General features: G+C 38.9%; 1 protein-coding gene across 1 annotated transcript in view; it reads right to left on the minus strand.

Annotated features, from left to right (window-relative positions):
• The window catches only part of stambpl1 (STAM binding protein-like 1), a 23,719-nt gene extending 13,942 nt beyond the window's left edge, over positions 1 to 9,777 (minus strand). The window contains exons 1-6 of the mRNA XM_036573016.1: positions 9,645 to 9,777; positions 9,475 to 9,544; positions 6,356 to 6,462; positions 4,274 to 4,491; positions 1,800 to 1,875; positions 650 to 745 (exon numbers count right to left, since the gene is read on the minus strand). Coding sequence (XP_036428909.1) covers positions 650 to 745; positions 1,800 to 1,875; positions 4,274 to 4,491; positions 6,356 to 6,436 — 471 coding nt within the window. The 5' untranslated portion in view covers positions 6,437 to 6,462; positions 9,475 to 9,544; positions 9,645 to 9,777. The remainder of the gene's footprint in view (positions 1 to 649; positions 746 to 1,799; positions 1,876 to 4,273; positions 4,492 to 6,355; positions 6,463 to 9,474; positions 9,545 to 9,644) is intronic.
• Between the last annotated feature and the right edge of the window lie 995 nt (positions 9,778 to 10,772).

Genomic DNA, 10,772 nt, shown 5'->3' on the forward strand with positions numbered 1-10,772 from the left:
TTTTGGTCCACTTATACAACCATAGTATAACATAATATGTGGCACTTTTTAAATGGAAAAGAATCTTTAGGGGCCAATTTGAGCAAATAAGACATTAATGTGATAATCTGTGATAGATAGACAGACAGACAGACAGACAGATAGATAGATTAACTTGCATTACTTGGTAAATTACAAGTTAATAAAGTTACTCCTTTTGTGAATTTACTATTTTAGAGATTATTTGGAGGTTTTGTAATATTCAAAGTTTCTTTTTCTTTTGTTGATTTTCTAAGTGAAAACTGTACAATGAAGTTAACACACTTAATTGAAATGGATCTGCCCCCACATTTTTATAAAACATGTAGCCTTTGTGTCTTTGTACTTGTAACTCTTTGTACTGAACACGTACACAGACAAACACACACGTACACTGAAACATAAAATACAGCCCACATCAAAGTATGCACAGACAGACTGAGTCTGTATGCAAAAGCTATCACACCTTTGCAGCTTTCCCAATACATTAAGAGACACGGATACAAATCTGTGTTTGTAATTAACATTGATGCAAAGGTGTTTACTAACACTGGGCTTAGAGCCATAAATAGCTGACTGTAAAAAGTCGGTTTAATCTGTTTGAGTGTACTGCAGGACCCTGCAGACTCACCTGCCTCTTCAAATATTCACTGTACTCCTTGCTGTATTTCTCATGGAGGAGTTTCTTCAATTGATCTTTGCGAGGAAAAGCCACTTCTTGCAATTTCTACAAACAGGCAACAGGCAGAAATGAAAGTTGTGTAATAAAGGCACAGTGCACTGGAGGACTAAATCAATACCAGCAAGAAATGCATGGATGGTGCTTTATTGAGTCTCATTTCTGAAGACAGAAAGAAAATGTTTTGAGAGATAAATTAAAAAGTAACTGAGTAAGAGTAGGTAATAAAGCAAAAAATATAACATTACGATATTTTAAGATGATACGTATCATGATATTTAAAGCAGCACTATTTAAGCTTTTTTGTTAACAAAAGAAAAAAGTAGCATTACTGAGTCAGACGGGAAAAAAAACACACTAAAATATGGTATTTGTGCGCTCTGTGAACCACCCTGTAAAGTCTGAAAAGTCTGTAAAGTCAGATTTTGTGGGACTTTTTTGGAACACGTCATACGTCTCTAAATACCTTAAACTTTCATGCAGATTTTTTCCTGAGAACAAACTGGAACAAACAGCACAGCTGCAAAGCAGAAGTACTATGTTTGAAAAGCTATGAAAAACTAGGATTATAATAACTTTTTTAATTTAACAGTTGCAATAACAAACTATTTCAGAATAAAATAACAAACAAAAAATCATAAAATAAAATGTCATAATGAGAAGACATGTTTGTTACTGTGCAGGTTATGCAGCTACTATACACTCGTTGTTGTTTCTAGGCTCCCTATAATTAGTCTAAATCTGTCTTTTTATAATACATAAAGTTGTAGCATATTATGACATAGTAGGGATACCATATCATATTGCCCACCTCTACAAGTGGTCCAGGTCATATCCAATGGGGAGGGGCTTTAGAAACTCAGACGTTCGATTATGATTATTCTACTAAACTCAAGCTTTTTCAAGTGACACTTACGGCACACAATGAGCCTATCTTTCTAGACTGGAATGCACACAGGATAGCCCAAATACACTAAAGGCATCTCTTCTCCTGCTTTCATGCAAGTGAGTGTGCCAGTGTCTTCATCTTGGCTAATGAAGCATGATGCTAATGAGATTTACTGCAGGGTTCCATCACTCACCACTGCTGCCAGGGGCTTACCTTCATTATCACTTGCTTCTCTGGGACGCTGCACTGCTGGTAATCCCGATGACTGGGGAGTTTCTCCACAAACAAACTGCACAAAGACAACAGCCAGCTGTTAGTTCCAGCAGGGAACACAATGTGTGTGCATGAAAAACCACTAAAAGAATCAAAGAGGCTCTATGCTCATGAAAAGGATCTCTTTGAAATTCAATATGCATCTGCTCACATCTACAAACTACGTTTCAATTATATAGTGTATAATATAATGTAATCTCTTGCGCTGGTATGAAAGTGTATAGCTCAGTGTGGTGATTACTCCACTCAAACACACTGTCTAAACCTGGTAAATAACAGCTGAATCAGGTGTGTTTGAGCATACGACGTTACTTCTCAGTTAAAGGCAATTTTCAATTTTTCAAAATGTATGCATAATTCAATAAACAGGATGTAAATAATATCATTCAGAGGAGTATGATATAAATGTTCAGTTCTAGGGAAACTTACTAAGCCAGAATTTTTCAGTGGTGGTGATAGGAACCAGATCATGTCCAAAGCATTTCATGTCTGTTAAGTCTACCTTGGAGAAAGCTATTACAAAAAATGTTTGGGTATATTGCCTCGTGTCTGTTTCACAAATTTTTGCGAGAAGGTTTTGGTCTAAAATGACTTTTTTTATACATTAATGAAGGAGAGGTGAATGCAAGGCTTGGTAAGCAAAAATAGTCACCCCAGAAGAGTTATTTCTTTTGGCTTTGCCACTATATTACCATTATTAACAATATATATAAAAACCAGAGGACCCCTGGTTACTATTACCACCACTGGAAAAAAACTGACTCAGTATGTTTCTGTACAGTTAACAGAATCTGTACAGTGTTTCACATCATATTAAATTATGTAAAATTATTGAAAAATTAGTGTAATTCTCCTTTAATTGTTATTGATTAATCTATCGATTATTGTTCGGTCAATCGACTAAACAAAAAACCATTATGCCTTCTGCAGTTTCCTCTCACTTTGCCCTCGTCAGCCCTGCCATCACTCAAAGCTCTGTCTTCGTCACAAGCGATTCAGTCCATCTCTCTGCTCTTTCCGCAGCTGTCACTGCTGATTTGCATCATGCTCATTTCACTTTAGCTGCACCACATGATGCATAATGTATGAGCTGGGGGGAGTTCAGAACTTTTCCCATTTCCTCCATCATCTGCCGGAGCATAAGAACTGAAGTCTGAGCTCACAGAGCTGTGTGTGTATTACTGCGGCAGCTAATGACTAATTCAATAATCTATATAAACTATTATGCAATTAATCAATCAGTCAACTAGTCTAATTAATTGAGTAAGTCTAACTAATATGCCTTTTCAGTTTCTCTCCCTTTGCTTTTCTATTAAGCAGCACGACCAAAACGCGCACACACAGGGTAGAATTCATAGGTTGGTATGGCATAGAGGGTGAGACCTTTGCCAATAGGAGTCCTTGAGCAAGTATTTCTCCGGCCTTTCAGCTTTGGTTCACTACAGAATTTCTTTAACCTCTGCATTTTTTATAGTCAGCATGTTGCTCTGATTGGTCAGGCAGATTTTTAATACACTGTAAAACCTAAACGCCATATTGTAGAAGAAGATGGCTCAACTAGTATAACAGGCAAAATTCTTTCACTAATAAATGTGTTATCAGTCATAATACAGCATTGATATTTCCTGTATGTGTAAAGCCCACCCCCAACAACATATCTCATGGAAAAAAAATAAAAGGTGTAATGCGTTTTGGAACAAATCTCTAAATCTGTTAATAGTAGTGGTGAATACCACATGAAATTCTTTCTCAGGTATGCTTTTTGTCATAACCGTTATACTGGTTTGCCACAAAAAGCACAAAAAAACATTTGCATATTTAGCCGAGTGGCTGAGCCAAGAATGTTTCAGGCACATTTCAAATGAAAATAAAAGAAAAACAGCAGACCCTCGTTCACCTACTGAAGTAGTCCACTTTGTTTTTAAGGCAGCAGACATGAAGAAATGGCTGGTCTTTTGGCATTAGCATTAGCCTAACACGGACACCAGACCGACTGCCACGCTTCCTCTTTTATCACCTGAGAAGCTGTCTGACTCGGCCTGTGGACCAGTTCATCCTGAAGCATAAATGACTGTCATAGAATGACCAAATTCCAGCTGCCGAAAAAGAAGCCAATTTCAGCTTTACAGCTATTGCCCAGTGTTGGTATTACCATTTTGCACACTAAAACATAGTTCTTGGAACAGTGGAGAGACATTGCATAATGATAAGCCACAGTTAACCCACACCCTATATATGATAAATTGTCAGATGTGTACTGCAATCTGGAGTATTGTGTATCATATTAACAGTACGGCGCATTATAGTTTGCTTTCTCAGGCAAATGAGGCACAATTTTTCCATAATAATCGTTTTAATGCCGATACTGTAGAGAGAAAGGTTTTAGAAAGCTGTGTGTTAGTAAGTAGACATACGTGATGAATTTATTGTAGAGGACGAAGGCATTCTCCAGGCTGCCCTCCTCCAGGTAGACGGCTGCCATGCGCTCCATTTCCACACCTGAGCGGAAGTAGCGGCGGGGGGTGATATCCTCATTAATTTCAATGTTGTAGCCCATCTTACTGAGCGCTCGCACGCGCTCCACCGCCGGCAGAGTCACGTCGGTGTAGTCCGGCTCAGCCGCCAGCTTCTTCTACAACACACAGGGAGAGATAAACACAGTAAGGCACATTAGTTATGTAGTGTTTTATTCAATATAATAAGTGTATTGGGAACAACAAAAGCTATTAGATGATAAATATATGAAGAGTTTCACTCCAAAATATTGTATTTCCATTTATAATAATTTAGGACAGTGAGTATAACAATGTAATCATGAAAAAAAGAAAAGTCTTGCAAGTGATCTACTGCGTTTTGGAACAAAACTGACTATTATTTGCATGCTGATGTTCACTGTTTCCAAAAATCATCCTGAAGGCAGATTGGAACGTTATTATCATGCTTTCACTTATTAATAAAAATAGGTGTATGTGTGGTTTAAGTTTGTTTGACTTCCAGTGGTGATTATGGAATAAGCAATGAGGATGTCAGTAATGTTCGTGATCAATTTGCATGGGGTAATTTTTTTTATATATATTTTTAAATATTTATTCTCTTTATAAATGACAAAGATGGAAGGGCCTACTCGAATTACGAACTGCCTGCATTCCAGAAAAGAGTAGAAAATGTGAAACCATTTAATTAAGCTGATATTCTGCTCACCCAAACCACGTATCTTACTGTCTTGAGTAAATGTAGCGTCATTAGCATTATCATTAGCTTTGAAATTCACAGTCATCACCACATGAAATTGAACTTTTTTCTGTAACATTTACATTTTAATATTCTATGTTGTACACTTGAGGTATGACAGAACATATCAACTTTTTAGCCACAGAAAACAGAAGTAGACACTTCTTCATGTGCCACCATACGTAAGAAACTCCTTTTCCACGGTAGATGATATAGTTTTTACTTGATTCACAGAGGATTTATATAACCCGTGGTTATTACCACCGCTCATTTTATAGAGTGTAAAAGGCGCTGGAATGTTTAGTCACGCAGGAGTGCACTGTTGGTAAAAATGACTGAAATGGCGCTTTACAGCTGGACTAATATCACTGAGAAACAGAAGTAAAATTTGCATCAGCCCGCCTCCCCTTATAAAACTAATCCAGTCTGAATTTATTTACATTTTTATTTATTTATTTATTTGCCTCAACACACCACAGTCTATTCACATTTGTTTGTTTCACCTTAATATTGTTGTGAAATCTAACAAATAAAATGATCGCTATCATCTCAAATAGTTGCCATCATCTCAAATAACTGCGATTAGGTAAGGCGATTATGTAATAACTGTGAAAGGCCTAACAGTGACCCCAACAGTGATTTTCCAACAGTGACTGTGAACAGTCGTGTATACAGACACACACACTAGCTGTGTTCATGTCTCAGTGTTCCTTTAGGACCGAGAGAGGCGGAAGTGACCGGAAACCACTGCACTAGCCCTGGGCACCCATACTAATGGCCAAACAGAGCCCCTTTTGACGGGTCAGAGAGGAAAGAGGGCATCCTATCAGCATTCAGCGGGGCTGTGAGGAGCTGGAGAAAGAGCTAGTCAGCGGGCGACGCTCAGTGGACCTGACAACCGGCTTCACTTTTTGCATGAAACAATGAACAGCAATGGAGAACTTAATCGAAGCTAATTCAACAAGCTCCACTATTGTTCTTCAGTGAGGATGGGGGGTCTTCTATTTATTGAGGCAAAAAAGGACGATAACACCCTCTTTGTCTTTATCTTTAATTATCATCTATTCATGAAGAGGGGAAGCAAAGCATGAAGGGGGGCTTACATCCGCTCTCTCCCGCCACTTCAGGATGGAAGGATGTGAATGACAGAGCAGCTGTACTGAGCATGCTAATGGGAGTGAGTCAGAGAACGCTGTTTCAGGCCTTAGCCCCCCCGCTCGCAAAAAGAAAACTGACCCACCAAACCCACCCCCACCACTACTCACCAAGGTGCTAAAGCTGAACTCCTGGTCCATGGCGTATTTAGGATGCAGGCTGGCAGGCTCCAATCCTCCTGATGTCTCCATCTGTCATCTCCTGAGATGATTCCACGCTGAGAAAGAAAATGAAAAGAAAAAAAAATGCTTTGACATAATGACATCACGCATCACTGCTGCTCCAAGGCCGCCGGGTCGATATGGCCATAATAGCTGTGCTAACGTGGCCCTTTCTCTCTGCCTGCCTAACTCTGCCTCCAATTAGTCAAAGTAACACAGAAAGTAGCCTGCTAAAGCAGTGGCACTGTCTTCTCTGTCTTTTACTTTAGTCTCCATCATCTTGCCTTAATTCACTTATAAGGCTACAACGTGTGGTGCATGTATGTCCTCCTCAGGGAGATTATTAATTATATTATTAATTAAAACCTGCTACATTTGGCCCAACTAGCTAAACGCGCCGCTATTCAGTCCAGAAAAACTGTGCTACAGTTGCTATGACAGCTTGTAACCATGCAGCAAAATATGGTGAGTCATGAATATCTTAGCTGTGAAAAAGAAAAAAAAAGAAAAACCTTGGTGGGCTTTTGCACAAAGCACAAAGCTCAGGCAGACATTAGACACTTTCCCTTTATGAGGCGGCTTTTGCCGCTGAGCCGCACTTTCGCATTTACCACAGAGGCCACTGAACAGTTCTGCCACCCAACATCATGATATTCAGGTTGATGCTGCCATGGCAACATGAAGTGGATGCACAGTAAAAATAAGGACCTAGTGTGAAGGAGAAGTATAGGTGTAATTTAACACTGAGCAATCTCTGCTGTGAAATTACATTCAGTGCTGTGCATATCTGATTTGTAGGCCTTTTCATTACCAGTCAGGCGCGCATGTGGAGAACGTAAACTGTGCCGTTCTATTTGCAAGCTGCAATTTACACACAGTCGTATAACGTCACTTATATGCAGTAAAGGTTTTGACAGACCGTAACCTTCAAAATCTTTAAAGAGATCTACAGTGTTTTTCAACGTCAGCAAACAATGGACCTAATTCAACAATAAGTTAAATCTGAAACTCATTCTTGAGAAAGGTCCTAAGAAAAAGTCAATGTCAGATTCCTGATCTGTTCTTCAACCACACAACTGTTTGCTCTTGAGTGTGTGTAGATTCTGTTATTACCTATGAATAAATCCTAAATAAGAAAACACTGGTGAATATCAGAATCTTTGTGAAACCTGCGTGAGCGTTTTTTAAGAGAAAACTTCTTCTTAAGAATGGTTGGTGAATGAGGCTTGCTGTTTTGTTTGTTCTATTATATGTACATAAAACATATCCATACAGTACTGTGCAAAATCTGAGACTGCACTTCGTTGAACTTTTCAGTCAAAACAGCCATTAAGTTCCAGTTTTTTTCTTTTTTAAGCATAAAAAACAGAACATTACATAGAAGCCTCTACAACTACATATAATATCTAGTTTTTCAGTATTTAGTGTGCTCACCCTTTTCCTTTATTAAAGCTCCCATTCCTTTCAGGAGACTCGCTCTCTGTTTTTCAAAGAAATCTGCATGAATACTTTTACACACTTACAAAGTTCAATATTAGAAGTGGGTTGCATTTTCTTTCATAATCCAAGTAATCCCCCAAGTAAGTGATGTTGAGATTTGGACTCTAGGGTGGTCAGTTCTTTTTTGTTTATTTTCTTTTTTTCAGCAATGGCTTCTTGACAGCTACACACCCTTTCAGACCCATAGCGCTCAGTTGTCTCAGAGTGAAATGGACAGAAACACCTGTGGATTTTTTCATAGATTAAGCAAGTGTGGTGCTTAATTTTCTCCTCTCTCTCAAAGAAAAAAACTTTCATGTTGGCAGTTTTGGAGGTCTAGCAGGTCTTGAATGGATTTAGGAGTCAGATTTCCTCTGTATGTCTGTAGCATTTTATAACTTGCTTTGGAAACTCCTGGTTTTCACTTTTTTTTCTTTGACTTTCACCACACTTATGAACGTTGATTATCTTATATCTAATACCCCCAGAAGTATCTTTTGAAAAATGTGTAAAGTTTTAAATGGAAATTAAACAAATGATGAGTAATATCAATACGATGTCTTTTGCCCAGTACTGTATGTCCACAGATCACTATTTTGACATAAATCAACTAGCCACTGAATAACTCTTAATTCCAAACACAGCATACTGCATATTAGAGAAATTATGAGCCATATGGCAGCATAAGTGAGAAGCTTTTGTACACTGAAATAGCTTTTGTCAACTGCTATTTAACTTCCAATTAATTAGCATCAATATATAATGACTGCCAAATACAAAATGGCATCAGAATTGCTCAAGGGTGCACAGAGTTCACTCTGCTGTGGTTGGGGAAAGAAGCAGAGGAGAGTAAAGGCAATGTCATACACACAGGAGCGGAGCAATAAGTGGTTGTGCAGCATACCTTGAGAGGTAGGTAAACAAAACCACAGCCTAGGCAAGCATTAAAAACTGATATGAACTTTGCTCTTTATAGCACTCTTAAAGGTATTAAGATCTAACACAGTAATACAGGTCCTGAAGTTCTCTTCATTAAATAACTTGTATTTACCTGTAAATACAAGGACATTACTCTGTGCAAATTACATTAGAATGACAGGAAACTTTATCCGCATCACTGTGTCCTGAGTCATACTTTCACATCTGATAGACCTTGCACTGATTTCCACACATGGCCCAATATATAAGCCTGAAAGAGACTGACTTCAGTGATTTCAGACTAGTTTGCCATAACACGTCCTACAGATGCACTTGTTCTCTCAACTCCCGCAGAAAACTGACGGACTGTATCGAGAGGTCAATACCCATAGCATTTTCTAAAAAGCCTGGAAAATCAATAGTGCTAGTCCAGACAAATGTCTGTCTACACGTTTACGCCTCTGCCTTAAAACCCACAATGACAGCCCAAACTCTAATGGGTAAAAAGACTGGCGCCAGAAAGCAGCGCTGGAAATTTCGCATCAATTATGCAAAAGAATGAGGAGGATTCCGCCAGTTTAACTGACGGTAAATACACAGACCATAAAATTACGTCAAAGTAAAACGGGTCAAGAAAACGCAGAGAATGAAAATGATGTCCAAACACTCACCGGTAATCCGTGTGTCCCATACTCCGCATCTCTCACTCTGCTGCCGTCGTCACATGTAGGCTAGCACATGCTAGAATTCACATAGAAAACAGGAAACTGTCACCACAAAAGCCTGGGGTGTCTCTTTTGTCGTGTATGAATATAAATCCAAAATTCGCGTTTTGTTTTACCTTTGCACTTCTTAAACAGCCCTCTTATGTCCGCCAAAGGGATGCGCGCAGTTTACAGCGGCTAAAATGGCTGAAAGCTGCTCTCTCTCTGACACCATAACCTACAATGTGAGATGGTTTGTCCAAACCTCGACTCGTGTAAGCGCTGTGGCAGCGGCGCGGGGTTCTCTTATTTCCCACCCGTATTCCGACAAGCCCCGCCCTCCTGCGCTACTATTGGCCAACACCAACAACCCAGACTCACTGCTGTGCACTGAGCAGACCGCCAGGTACTAGATTCTCTCTACCTCTCAGACAGATACCGTCAATATTATGGTTTATAATCGAATTTTACTGTGTCTGCTCAATTACCTTGTGTAGATATAACTACTTTGGTATTTCATACATTTCCCACTTTGTCTATGATAAATTTGACTCGTCAGTGGACGTTTATCAGTGGAAATTTTATTCCACTGATTATAAAGTAATTCATATTAACTTGTGAACATGTGAGTTATATAAAATAGCATAAAATAAATGTGTTTCCTACTGGACGATAGTCTATGAATTAAATTAAGTTGCCTTGATTTCTTATAAACAGTTGTATGTGCGTGCCGTAAATAGCCACATGACCAGAGCCATTTACTTCAAGTATCTGCCAAAGGAAATATGAATAGGAAAGCTCATAAAGCTCAACATGGCGTCTGTCTGCGGGGAAAGTCCTGCCCTCCACATGCTCCTGGTGGAGATCTGCGCAAATGCGGAAAGCCAGAACAACCCAAAAAATCGCGCTCTTTTTGTGTTATTGAATTATTTATGAGATTTTTTTTTCGGTTTTGTCAGTGACTTCAAATATGTTTTTTTAAACAGTAATTTGACCATCAGTTTCTGGTGATTAGGTCTCTTTCCTTTCAAAGAGACAGGACTCTGGTCTTGAATGGTTGGAAATAACAACCAGGCAGCGTTACAAAGATGGTCGCCGAATAAACAGAGTTTCCCACAAGGACTTTGGTAAAATATGTTAGAATAACGCCATAACTGTCATCTTAGGTACACATAGTGTCGTTTTATATCAGTGTTCTGCCTCATTTTCTTCATGATTCACTGTTTATCAATTCAGTTATTTGCTGAAATGTGAACAGGCGTGTG

The sequence above is a fragment of the Colossoma macropomum genome, unplaced genomic scaffold, assembly GCF_904425465.1.
Source record: "Colossoma macropomum unplaced genomic scaffold, Colossoma_macropomum, whole genome shotgun sequence".
Lineage (NCBI taxonomy): Eukaryota > Metazoa > Chordata > Actinopteri > Characiformes > Serrasalmidae > Colossoma > Colossoma macropomum.